Source organism: Argentina anserina, chromosome 5 (genome assembly GCF_933775445.1).
Source record: "Argentina anserina chromosome 5, drPotAnse1.1, whole genome shotgun sequence".
Classification (NCBI taxonomy): domain Eukaryota; kingdom Viridiplantae; phylum Streptophyta; class Magnoliopsida; order Rosales; family Rosaceae; genus Argentina; species Argentina anserina.
This window is the reverse complement of record NC_065876.1, coordinates 21,700,351-21,713,983: the sequence shown is the minus strand read 5'-3', so window position 1 is coordinate 21,713,983 and position 13,633 is coordinate 21,700,351. Positions and strand designations below refer to the sequence as shown.

Sequence of the window (13,633 nt, the reverse complement as noted above, 5' to 3'; positions counted from 1 at the left end):
GCCTTTGACATTCTTGTATCAGTTGTATGATATATTACTAGCAAATCACATCAATGTTTCCGTGCGTACTCGTATACGTACCCATTTAGTTGAATCATATGCTAAATTCTCCAAATAACGAAAGCTTACAAATCAAGCTCCAAACCTTTAGTAGAGTACCCAAATCAAGAAAACAAAACGTACAACCTTACCTTATTTAGGGTCTGTCGGAGTGGTTTTCATATATTTCTTATGATCGTCCAAAGTCTCTACGTGGATGTGACTCATTGGAATGTCTGCTAAACAAATTAGAGCTTACTAAGTTTGATAAAATGAATAGCTTAATTGGTAAGAGCATCGTTACTTAGGACCTAGATTATTACGTCTTACGTTCAAGTTATGATAAGAGAGTAGGTGCGGACCTCTTAGATTTTTTTTTCTGGATAAAAAAAAAACAAATTAGAACTAAGATAGGAAGCTCAATCCCCCTCCCCCTCCCATAACACATTTTCATTCTAACTATTTGTTTGCCTTCAATTCTGAGACCAAATTATTCTGTTTGGGTCTTTCTTGTTCTGTATTGATATTTCAACACGTACGTGCATTATAATTCATGACACAAACTTTGTACACGCCTTGGATCAATTTAGAAATTGAGTTGAAATAGGGGGTTTTATTTCCTTATTTTAATTTTGGTTCAATTGTGTTGTCCTCACTCTATTTAAATCAAATTTGGGATTTTTATTTTTGTTATCAAACAAGTCTGTTATGAGTCGAACTCATGAACTCCTACGTTTAAATGGGAGATTGATGCCGCTAGAGTAGATAATCTCTTGGGTTTAGGTTTATGTTTTAGATCAATATATTTTTTTTGAAAAAAAAAGTTTTCTTTTATCTTAAAATAATTAAAATTAAAAATTAAATTTACAAAAAGAATTTCAATAAAAAAATAAAAGGAAAAAAAGGAGGAAGTCTGGGATGCTTTAATTTCAGGTCTCTGCGCCAATTAATGGGATACGCATCTCGTTGTAAAACACGAAGAATCCCTTTGCAGAAAAAACAACACACAGTCGGGTCGGGTCTCCTCCTCATTCCTCTCAACCCCTCACCGCTCTTCCCTCCATTCCCAGATTCCGATTCAGGTCTCCTCTCTCTCTCTCTCTCTCTCTCTCTCTCTCTTGATTACCTTGAATTTCCAACTGGGCCGATCTTTTTTGCATACCTAGGTTGCTTTCCGGATCGAATTCATTTCACGATTAGGTCTCAACTCTTGTTTCAGGGCTCTGCCTGAATCTCAAACAGAGTAGAGTCAGTATTAAACACTTTTCCAGATGCTTTTTTCTTGTTTGTTAAGTAGTTTAATTAAAAGGCTAAATAGAGTAGTGAATACTCTCTCTTCGGATAACCCAATAATCAGGGAAAGAATCTGAACCCTAAGTTGGTATTACACACGCCACGAATCCGAGTCTTCCCTCCAACATATTTACCTTGCAATCTCCCGCATGGGTTCCGTTCCGTAGATTTGTTTGGTTCTGGGTTTTGAAGTTGATTCATAAAACTCTTGTGAGAATTGGTGTTCAATTTCCATATAGTTTACATGAATGTATATAGTGTAGCTTTTTCTATATTTGTCATAGAAATGCTTGAATAAATGAGTTATGATAAGAAAGTTTTTTTTTTTTGGGTGAGTGCAGGAGCTACTGGTGTTTGGTAAATCCGATGCATTTCTTGTAATTTGAAGTTTAACAAGCACAGTTTTTCAATGGCCAAGAAATCGGTACCAGAACCACGGCTGACAAAGCTTTCTGTCTATCTTTATATACCTAATATAATTGGTGAGTATTCATGTCCTTGACGTTGTATGTTACGCGTTGAAGTTAACACAAGAAGCTCATTTTTTGTTTTGTGCTTCTGGGGGATGCAGGGTACATTAGGGTTCTCATGAACTGTTATGCTTTCGCCATATGCTTCTCCAACAAACGACTTTTCTCCCTTCTCTATTTTGTCAGGTGAGAATATATGCGCTTTGGAAAGATTATCTGTTGTATATGAATTTGGATTTTTAAAGATATGAATGCAAGTTCTGTTAGTGTTGGAGAGATCTATCACTTGAATTTTGAAAAGTAGGTAGTGTAGATACTGAAGGAAATTGCAGTCATCCATTTATCACTTAAATGTTGAGCTGTCTCTTTGATTCTACAGAGAATATAATTTTATGCTCTTTCCTTAACATCTGATGTGAAGAACACAGGAAAGAAGAATTTCTTGATCTCTTATTCGAAAACACAGCCCACATGCAATCATTATACTGAGCTTTGCTTTGTTAAACGTGTCTATTTTGGTTATACATTATGATTAAATTTGCTGTTCCAGCTTTGTTTGTGACGGAGTCGATGGTTGGTGTGCTCGGAAATTCAATCAAGGTATGTGTTATGTCATTTGTGCATCATATATATTTGTATAAACAAATAGCTGTTTCTATGTTTTTGTATCTGTCTGAAAAATTTTCTGAGATCGAGAACTTTGAGGTTTTTTTTCCTTTGTTTTGTTTAACTCTTTTTTTTCTTTTTCTTTCCGAGAACTTTAGTTTGATTGGTAGATTTCAAGATTAACATCAGATAGAGCAGGACCCATGAGTGGTGCATAGTTTCAGACAATCAAATAACCACTGGAAACTAGAATGTTCTTTAATTCAATTTAAATTTCTGTCATTGACTTACAATACTGAGTATAACAATAGTATGCCATGCAAGCTGAGCAGAACAGAATCTCAGACACTATTGCTTTTCATTTTTGACAGATTAAATCTCTAACTTGTATTTTTTCATCATACATTCTACTTTTACTCATCAAATGGTTTATAAGCAGATATGTCCATAGATCTAAACATCAAGTTCATCAGGTTGTGGCCTTGATTTTTTCATTTGTTTTTGGGCTATTGCTATATATAGTTGGTACAAGCCTTCTAATTTTACTATAATTCTACTAAGGCTTAAATAATTACATTATGTAAGCACTGTCATATGTTCGGTAACTAGTAAAATAAGAGTCTTTCGGTTGCATATATGATGAAATTATCTTTTGTATACTATATCTGTAAGTTGTAAAATCATCATTTGAAGTAGTTAATATGTATCATTTGATTTATCTTCCTGGTGCAGTTTCAACATTTGGAGCCGTTTTGGACATGGTAACAGACAGGTGCTCTCCCTCCCTTCCTCCTTCCTCCTTCATGTATTTCTCTTGTAATTTTCTGCACTGCCTGTATTGATTCTTATGTCATACCTCAGGATAAGCACTGCGTGTCTCTTGGTAATTCTTTCACAAGTCTATCGGTGAGATATTTTATTTATACATTGCTGTAACTATACATGCATGTTTATCTTAGCTTCTGGTGGGTTTTAATTGCAGGCCTGGCTTGATTTTCCTCTCGTTGCTTGCCTTAGATATTGGCAGCCACTGGCTGCAGATGTACAGGTTACTCTCCATCTTCCTCTTCATTTTGATAAAACGTATAATTTTGGTTACAAGACCTGTCAAAAGTTTCTATCTAACATAGCAATACATTTTCCTTGCAGTACTTTCCTGCTTGGCAAGGCTAGTCACAAGGATGTGAAAGACAGCACTAATTGGCTTTTTAAAGCATACTACGGGAATCGGATGATTATGGCATACTGTTGTGTGGCATGTGAGGTAATTGCAAACTTTTTGTCTTGTATCCTGATGGTTTTGTTTTCTTTCCTTTATTGGTTCAGAATCTGCTGTTGCCACTCCTTTTAAATTAACCAGATTTTTCACTTTTCAGGTGCTTTATATCATTCTATTTCTTGTTGCAAAGAACGAAACTGAGAATTTGATTGAAGTAAGTGTGTGTGGTTTATGTATGATATAAAGAGGAGAATTTCAGATTATTTTGCTTTCTGAATGTTTTCCTCTTTCAGGTTTTGATGGGTCTTGCGCAGCATAATACACCTCTTTCTGTTATAGTTGGTTTTGTTTTAATTGGATGGGCAGTCAAACAAGCAGTTAATTGTATACAGGTAAGGAATAAACCTGCATGACTTGAATTCTCGGACAAAATCATATCAGTCTGTTATCTACCTGAAAATGAAAGCAGACATCTGATGTCGGATCCCAAAAAATAAATTAACAGATTTGCCTGTTAGTGTTAAGGTTTTTTTTTTAAGTCTACCAGTAGTGCTTAATTTAATCTGGTATAATTTTAAATTAGGAGGTGATATCGGATTTGGATAGCTCTAATGCAGTGGTAGTCATGTTCCTTGTTCCTGTGACCATCATTAATATCATCTTTCTTGTTGGGGAATTACAACAAGATGGTTATAATAAGTGAATTCAGCCTGACTTCACAAATTTTATTCAAGATTATGAGTGGTAGTAAGATTTCAAAGACACTGTTCTTTACCGTGGATGCTGATCTCTAAGTTGGTACCCATATTAACGACCCTAGTCAGTAGTCACCTATCCACCAGATTTCTTAGCAGCTTTGTTCTACCAAATATTCTTCTGCATTGTCATTCATGTAGCTTCTCAGCTTCAAGTTTAAGTCTTCTAATTATTTGTATCTGCTTTTCATGACTTCAGTTGAAGACAGCAGCAGACATATGTGTTCTTCATGATATTAACAAAAAGCATAGCCCATAATGCTTCACAATAGGGCCAAGGAAGTGCATTCTAAATTCAGCTTTGCTGCTCAGGTCTTCTAGTTCAGATATGTAACTCTAGCAGATGGGTTTGCTATATTCTTGTGAGACATACGGAGATAAAAAATTTATAACACTTTTCATTTCATTTGTTTTATTCTTTCCAATTGAAAGGCGCTGAATTGACATCTTATTTTCACAAACTCAGAAAAGTATTTCGTGCTAAAAGAAGAAAATGTACATTGAGAGAGCTCCAGGGCCATGGCCTTAATTGCACTCGAGCAATATTTGGTTTAGGGATTGTGTTCTGGTCTCTTCAGTTTGACATCCATTGCAGTTCTGGTCACTTTCTTCATTTTGGAGTTGCAAGTGAAGGTGTATTGATACAGTTTTCATTCTGATGGCGGAACAAGATTTTTCTCTCTTTCTTTGTTTTTTGTAAAGAGCTGAAACTGAATATTGAAGTTGAAGGAAGTTCAAATATAGCCGGTTGTTTCGAGCTTTTTCAAAACTAGGTGGTGAAAAATTATGATTGTTGCCAAATTAAAATAGATGAAACAGTTGCAATACTTATAAAAAATACGTCTAGAATCAGTAGAGTGCATACGTTTAAGATGGAGATGTTCCGCGTTGCGTCGTCGGAATTGCAGGTGGAGGATAGAGTGACCCTGGGGGCTATACACTGCAAAGGCAAGCTTCTGATGTCACCTAAGGAGAGGGCAGAAGGCCTACAAGGAGTAAAATTAAACCCTTGGCTGCCTAGTATTTGATGGAAGATGACTCTGGAACGAAACGAAAGAAATGGAAGCGTGTGGAAGCCGATCATACTACGGGTGGGGAAAAGGTACCCACAGTTGCTGAAAGACTCCTGAAAGGTCTATGATCATGACTTCGGAAGAGCTGGCTGTACCAAATAATGCAATGGAGGAAGGGGAGACTGCTACCCCTCCAACTTCTGCTATTTAAGTTTGTTTTCAGATTGCAGGATGCAGTACCAAACGACTCTTTTGTTTAGCTTCTTACTGCTGTCAGGTAAGAATAATCGTGCATAGTCACCTTGTAATGGCGGGTGTATCAAATGTTAGGGGGATCAATTTTGGTTAAGAGTTGGGTTTATTTTGGTCTAGAGGATGACACTATTGTCCATCCTGAGGGGTGTCAGTGTCATCCAAAAACTGCTTGTTGAGCAGTTCATGTAATTTCAACCTATTTTGAATTTTTGATCATGATAAAAACAGCGATGAAAGTGCAAATCCTGATGCACACTGCAATATGGAGTCTAGGCACAGCGGCCCTCATCTATTATGCGGTTTCACTTTGTAGACATCGCAAATAGATACAGATTACTGCTTCTTCTTTTTTGGTTAACATGCATAGATTACTGCTTGGTGAGACATTAGTAGTCAAAATGTTCATCAAATAATAACTGGTGCAACGAGATATAACAGTATAGATAATAGTTGACCATTTTTTACACAAATCAAATGATGTAATGCAAATCCTTAAACCAATCTGATTTTTACCATAAAAGAATTACAAACGCTGAAGGGTTCGTCTCTATATTCAAAGAAAGCTTTAAAAACAGAACAGGATGATACTCTTGCTGTGAAAAGACGCTTCGAAGTTTAATTTTTGCTCTAAGTAACTGGAATAATCCTTCTAAGATCATTATCTAACACTCTGGGAGAAGCCTGCAATACACGAATCTTAACCAGGTCAAAAAAAACTAATACAGACTATACCCAAAGAACTGGCTGATGATGATGGAGAATCCAAGAGCAATAGCAATTAGGGAAGAAGCCCATGTCAGTTTTTCTGTTATTCTGGGCACCCTGTCCTTTAAAGCCTGACTACATGAGCCTAGAAAGACTGTGTAGCTTCCCATGGCAACTACTGTACCAACTAAGAACATAAACAGAAATGCAGCACCAGCAACACGAGACGGTAAAGCAAGTGCAGGCAACACCATCATCAATGCATCTGGCTGCAACCCATGCACAATTCCAGTGGCAAAAGTAGCAAAACCAATCTTCTTCTTCCCAACAGTTGGGTTCTCAAGAGTTTCATATACACTAACATCACACTCACCATTCTCCAAGGCAACACAAGGAGTAGGGACTTCAGAAGCTTCCTTAATACCCATAGCACCAATAACTAGTAGAGTAAGCCCAACTACTCTTGTGCCCCAAGTTCGGATAACTTCAATGTGCAGCCGGTCCTTTAGTAGCAAAAATAATAAACCAAAGATAACCTGGCCAGCATCATGGCCACAACCCCAGAGGGCTCCAACAAGAGCACTTTCTATGCGGGTACGCCCAATTGAGAGTGGAGCCAAAGCAGCTAGGTGGTCAGGCCCTGATAATGTGTGCAAGCAACCAGCAAAGAAACCGGTCCATGCACTACTAAGTAATTCAGTTTGGATGAGTCTTCCCCCAACTGCAACAGCAGCTGGACCACCTGTCCTTGTTGTAGTCTGAAAAGAAGCAAGAGCAGCTGGTGCAAAGGCAGGTTGTACTAAGACCAAAATCAGAGCAGAAAGCGCAAGAACTGCCCCAGTGGTGATGGCCTGTCAAACGTTAGTACAATGAAATGTGTTAGGTGAGGGGAAAGAAATTTTTTAGGACTAGTGGTTAAATGTTAAAGGTGAATCTAGAAGTTGGGGTTCGCATACCCTTATCATTTGAAAGTTAAAATGATAGTGGTAGCAGAAGCAATTGAATACAATAATTCCACAGGGTCGGATGTAATTACACAAATGATTTATTTGGACAGTGATAAAAACTTAGTGTAGCAGTCTGTTTCAGTAAAAGTCATTCAGTTGGAGGCAAACTCACCTATGCATCTAAGCTTACCCACTATTTCTTTCATAATGATCCCAGTTAAGATCCTCGGTTATTCTTCTAAAAATAATGTTTAAGACCCGCCCTGAGGGTTTGCAATCAAGTAGACAAGCAGCTAAAAGAGAAAACCAATTTGAAATGCAGTAAGCTCGATATGGATATATCAGACTTGTAAAGATCCCTAATTTCAAGACCATACTTACCAATACTATCAACGTAGTCAACTTTTGAGTAAAATGTCTAATATTTCCTTGTATGAAATCTGAAAATGGTTCAAAATCTGAAACATAAACAGAGCTGCAATGATTAGCAATCACTTGAATACTACAAATCTTAAAGCAGCAACCCTTGCAATCAGTACAAGGGTTAGTATGAACCTAGGACACCAGTAGATTGCTGTATTACATAGGTATTACATAGGCTTAATATTGACCTCAGCTAGCTATTGAAATAGTTTCATATTACCATAACTATAATATCTGAGACAACCCAGCCTAAGTCTGAACCTTGATAATCTAATATGTGTTCAAACTTTAAAGACTAATATAAGCAGAGAACCTAATGAAACACCTACTACACGCCTACACTGATGGACTATCGACAGGTCATTCAAACGTGAATTTCCTAACTTCTGTTCCTTTCTGTCTGGACCCTCATGCTAACAGTTTGTGAGACAAGTTTCAGCCCTAGGTCCCTAATTCATGGTGTGCTAAAGTTCAAGAAAACACAGCTTGTATGGCTTCCCTATGAATCAGGAAAGGCTTCCAATTGCCTCCACCCCATGGCAGTTTTCTGGATGTTAAATACCATTGGATGGGTTACTTTTTATTGGCATTGGAAGCACATCACATTATGGCAGGGTAACGTTTCACAGTTTAATGAGTCTTCCACTTATTTGATGGGATGGTTAAGAGGTTATCTATGGTTAAACTCTTCCCAACTTATTAATGGATATAACCCTTTTGGAATGAATAGTTTATCAGTCTGGGCGTGGATGTTCAAGAAAACACAGCTTGTATGGCTTGGACATCTTGTTTGGGCTACTTGTTTTATGTTCTTAATTTCTTGGTGGGGTTATTGGCAGGAATTAATTGAAACTTTAGCCTGGGCTCATGAACGCACACCTTTAGCTAATTTGATTCGATGGAGAGATAAACCAGTCGCTCTTTCTATTGTACAAGCGAGATTGGTTGGATTAGCCCACTTTTTCTGTCGGTTATATATTTACTTATGCAGCTTTCTTGATTGCCTATACATCCGTAACCGTAACTTCCAATTCCTTCACAATTCAATTCTCAGGCCACAAAAAAGGAGGATTTCTAAATTCTTAATGTGTAGCTACAAATATTTAGTTTTATGATGTGTAGCTATAGCCTTTTCATAGCCATGAAATTGGCTACGGCAATTGGTTCGTAATCAAACATTCCAGCAGCTAATACTCACAAACACAAACCGCAGATTGAAGCACTAAATATTGCATCTTCATGTGACTCAGTTGCCATAGTTTGACTCAAACATTTTATCACCCATCAAACCCAATTCCTCACATTTCAATATTCACCAATTGCATCACAACCAACACATCCATAAACGTTAAAGAACACCATCAAAAACAAAATAGCCCAAAAAAATAAAAATCAAATTTTTTTTCTTTTTGGATGAATATTGTTTTCGGATGAATACCTTGCGTTGCTTAGAAGCCCCATCTGCGATCTGATTGAAAAGATGGGTTTTTGGCTCCGACCCGACCCGGTTCAGCGGGAGAGACGGCAAACCCTCCGGAGAAGATGAAGAAAATGGAGATGGGTTTTGATGTTTGCAGGAAACAGAGGCGACCCTGTTCAAAGTGGGCAGCTTTGAAGATGGGAAAGTGAGCCTGGACGAGTCGAGACGGGCGAGGCGGTGGTGAAAGGAAGAGGGTTTAAGATGGAGTTTAGGGGTTGGGGTTGGGGTTGAAGAGGACAGAAGCCTTTCCATGGCTTCTCAATCCTCTCTCTCTCTGTGTCTCTCTGAGTGCGTGTAAAAACCAAGTTGGGGGTATTTAGAGGTAAAGAAAAGGAATTTGGAAGAAATGAAGATAAGCTTTGGAGTCCTCCTTGTTAGATTTAGAATGGGGTTATACTTTAACACAAACTGACTAGTATTCTGGTTCAAAAGTTAGGTTAACTATTGAACCTATACTTGTCATTTTGTCAACTGATTCCATCATACTTCGCCTCCAATTAGTGCCCAAACACACCATGATCATTCCACAAGAGAAAATCATTTTAAACTCTAATTATTCCTCTATTTGGTTGGAGTAACCATCATACAGTTTCAGACTATAATCATTTTAAACTCTAACGTAAAATGACATCGTTAAATTGTAATATGGTGGAATAAAATAAAGATAAATATGGTTACTATAAATTCGTAATCAATACTAATGAACTAATTCAAATCACTTACGATTGACGCTGTTAAGGGGTTAATTTTTTTTTCATAATCGTACTTTGGGAATTTTTCAACACTAAAGGCAAGGAAACAAAAGTAGTTATAGTATTATTAGGTTGATGTGTATGGCCAACAAGTCTACAACCCCTCCCATGGTCTCAATCTGTCCACAACATCCCCTTGAAGTTTTGAACAAGTAGTAGCCTTCACGTAATCACGTTTAATCTTTCTTTTCAGTTCTGTCTCCCACTTTCCCCTTGGCCAATCCCAAATGAGTGGCACATTGATATTCTCCCAAACAAACATCCTCAGTAGTCAATCCCATTGGACATTATGTATTTAAGTACCAAGTCTTTGGGTCTTCCTCAAATTTTTCCCCTTAAACTTCCAAGTTTAACTCTTTCAGTGCATTTTAAAGGCAGCTTAATCATGTAAGATTCAGATTAAAATCATTATACGCTATATTAATAGTGAAAGGGCCAATCTTGTTTTGGAATAAGTCTAGTTCAGCAGGTAACATTCGCTTCAAAGTTGGTGGAACTTGGAATTTGGACTTTTCTAGTATATTAATTGTGTTAGCAAGGATAGAGGATAAGTTGGTCCTCCCTGGATTCATCGTGCAGAAAAAGAGAAGCTTCAAATAAAACACATACCAATTTGCCCACTCACGCCTGACACATAGACGCCCCATGCCTGCATGCTCCCGGCACACGCACTCTTTGGCCACTAATATATTTCATATGGTCAAGAATTTGAAATTAATGACTCTTGAGTAATTCCTATGACTGCTACTAATTCCTTCCAGGTGTTCTTGATCGTAATTAGCCCCTTAAAAGCTTTGTTAAAATATTTTGAGGCAGAAATCCACAGAGCATCTTAAGTGAACCTTCCTGAAACAGCTAAGATCGTAGATCAAATTAAGCACCAAGCAAAGTGACGACTGATTAAGTACATGGTGGTGGGATTTGAGTGCCAATGAATTTGGCTCTGACATTGCTGCAAGTTGAAGTGGCTGCCTTCTTCCCAGATGACAAATCCAGGTGAACATCTTCAAGGTAAATATTCTGGCATGGAAACCCTTTGCTACATTCGAGTGCAACCGCTACTTGAGACGACGAGGTGCCTCTTATGTTCTTGAAGTATATGTTACTCAGCTTCACTCTCGAGGGCGTCCGCATATTGTTTACATATAATTTTTTTTGAGTGTTTATGAAGCCTAGATTAGAGACCATAATAAAGTAAACATGCACGTTTGCACCTTATTGATTACCTTACACGCGCAAGACGTGAATGGACAGTACTGTTGATCGATTATGATGGGGTTGGACACATTGTTCATGACGATGTTTGTGAATGTCATGTTGGTGGCTGCACTTCTACCTGGAGAGTTTGCCCATGTCTTGATCCTAATACCATTTGTGGTACCTGAAATGGTGCAGTCTTTGACCACAAGCCCTCTAACATCTCCTTCATTCGGATATTTTCCCAAACTTCCCACACTGGAATTACAATCAGATCGATTAATCTCAAGACATTATATAATTTAAATGAATTGGCCGGCCAAGCGTATTACTGACAGAGAACTTGAATGTATATATACCTGATGCCATGACCAGGTCCACCAGCCATGCTAGTTGTGGTGACTTGGGAGTTCCCTTCTCCAACTGAGATGCAGTCATCTCCAGTAGCAATGTGTGACGACGAGAAGTACACACTCGAGCTTCGTTCAATGTGGATTCCATCAGTATTAGGGCTAGTTTCTGGGGCTTGAATTTTTAGTTTACTACCCTTGAAGTTATGACAATCTACAACAGCTATATGAAAGAACTTGCTGTTCACCGAAGTTATGCCCCGAATCACTGTCTTGTTCATTCCCACAAATTTCAAACTCTGAGAAAGAATAATATACAAAAAGGTTTATGACTCATTTAGTACTACTTGTAATCTAAGCCTTCTCTACTTTTATTTAATGAAGTCCTTCATATACCAGTGCCCTTACTCAATGGAGCTAAAAGTTGTGAACACAATGAGGTAAAAGTGCAAGGTATAGAACATGTACATACAGTTGGAATAAGTCTGCAATTGGAGTCTTTAGAGCATTTATTGTGAGGCCAGGCTTTAGCACCTTGACCATCAAAGTTCCACCTCCGATCAAAGTTAGCCCCTTGATCCAAGCAAATTGAACCCAACCATCACCGGATTCATAATTGGACAATGCCGTTGTAGCCTTCAAGTAACCCTGCAAGTAGTATCAATTTCTTAAAAAAATCAGACATCACTAAAGAAACGGCAAAAAATGTCAAGCTGATAGAGAGACACTCCTACATTGACTCGAAGATTTAGAGCCGATACGTCTTGGCAGGGTCCTGAAAACTTAAGAGGGCCAACAATGTATGTTCCTCTTGGGATTATGAGGTGGACTCTACCTTTGGACTGACACGCCTCATTCCATGCTGCAGTGAAGGCCTGCAATTACAAGCACCATTACGAAGTACTCCTTGAAAAAGTATCCATTGCTTAATATGAAGCTGTGCCACATGTTTTAGGTATACAAGAGCCATCCATGGCTAAAATCACTTTTGACTCAATCAAGCTTCAACCTAATAGGTGATATCCTAATAGAAATTTGAATCAAGCATAAACATAAAAAGAGTTCAAGAAAATAAGGGCATGGAAGAAAGAATGATATCAGACATTGCTGTCATCGGTTTGGCCATCTCCTTTGGCACCAAAGCTCTTGACATCAAAAACAACAGAGCTTGTTGCCTTGTGATTTCCTCCTGTTTCTCTGCCAAACACACACTGAAAGCAGAACGAGGAGAGCAGTAAGAGCATTAATCGAACAAAGAAGTGGTCGAGGCTCATGACCGTATTGCTCCTTTTTCACTTGCACCTGTGCTTTGCTCAGTTTTTAGTTCCGGGTGAGTAGTGCAAGTGTTGGCCATTATATTCATCAGGGTAGTCTCTGTGATTTCAAAACTTCCCGCCCTTCTGAAACTGCTAGTGTTAACTCCCACTCGCTCCCACAACGTGAGTAGTGGTCGTCAACCGCGTGTAGGTAGTTTTCTTCTTTCTTTTTGCATTATTTTTGAAGTGATAAACTACTCGGCATAGTACAAACATGTTGACGTACGAAGAAAAAGCCCGCAGAGAAATTGACAATGCGAGAGAGCATAGTACCCAACTCGGCATAGTACCCAAATTGAAATGGAGGAAGGGTGAAATAGGGGAAAAGGAAAAACGACCTCACGGCGAGAGAGCAGCTTCGCGTTCGCTCTTTTCTATGACGGCATGCAGATTAAGCTTCCTTTATGTCACATCCCGCGAAACTTATTCAAATTTTACCTTGAACATTTTAGACAGATCCGGAATATGGCGGAACTCTTTGCAAAGTCATAGAAGATCCTAGAAGACGTTCGAAATCTCAAGAAGCCTTGAGACATTTCCGAACATCTCTAGAATCTTTGAGAGGCTAGGAGAACTAGACCACTCAAGAATTCTCTAGAATACTCAAGGATCACCTTAGATGTGTGTAGACATGTATAGAGTTTTCTAGAAATCTTTACACTTGTACATAGTCCTAGAATTCTCTAGAACTAGTGAGGTATGATGAGGACGCATATAAATAGTAAGGCACCCCTCTCATTTCATCCATCAAGTAAGTAAGCAAGCAATCAAGTAAGGAGCATACTTGTAAGCTTTCTTTATTTGTTCAATATA

General features: G+C 38.2%; 2 protein-coding genes and 1 pseudogene across 2 annotated transcripts; 1 reads left to right on the top strand and 2 right to left on the bottom strand.

Moving 5' to 3' along the window:
* The first annotated feature begins 972 nt into the window (after window positions 1-972).
* On the top strand, window positions 973-4,969 carry LOC126795924 (CDP-diacylglycerol--inositol 3-phosphatidyltransferase 1). The gene is made up of 11 exons (XM_050522652.1): window positions 973-1,121; window positions 1,674-1,814; window positions 1,904-1,988; window positions 2,353-2,402; window positions 3,141-3,180; window positions 3,270-3,314; window positions 3,391-3,456; window positions 3,558-3,672; window positions 3,785-3,841; window positions 3,921-4,019; window positions 4,582-4,969. Exons 2-11 carry the CDS (start codon window positions 1,742-1,744, stop codon window positions 4,639-4,641), a joined length of 690 nt encoding a protein of 229 aa, XP_050378609.1. The 5' UTR covers window positions 973-1,121; window positions 1,674-1,741; the 3' UTR covers window positions 4,642-4,969.
* Window positions 4,970-6,125: 1,156 nt separating this feature from the next.
* LOC126795922 (uncharacterized) lies at window positions 6,126-9,533 on the bottom strand. Its single transcript, XM_050522650.1, has 2 exons — window positions 9,164-9,533; window positions 6,126-7,206 (listed from the first exon to the last, which is right to left on the bottom strand). Exons 1-2 carry the CDS (start codon window positions 9,455-9,457, stop codon window positions 6,367-6,369), a joined length of 1,134 nt encoding a protein of 377 aa, XP_050378607.1. The 5' UTR covers window positions 9,458-9,533; the 3' UTR covers window positions 6,126-6,366.
* A 1,324-nt stretch (window positions 9,534-10,857) lies between these two features.
* Window positions 10,858-13,356, bottom strand: LOC126795731 (exopolygalacturonase-like; annotated as a pseudogene).
* Window positions 13,357-13,633: the final 277 nt, after the last annotated feature.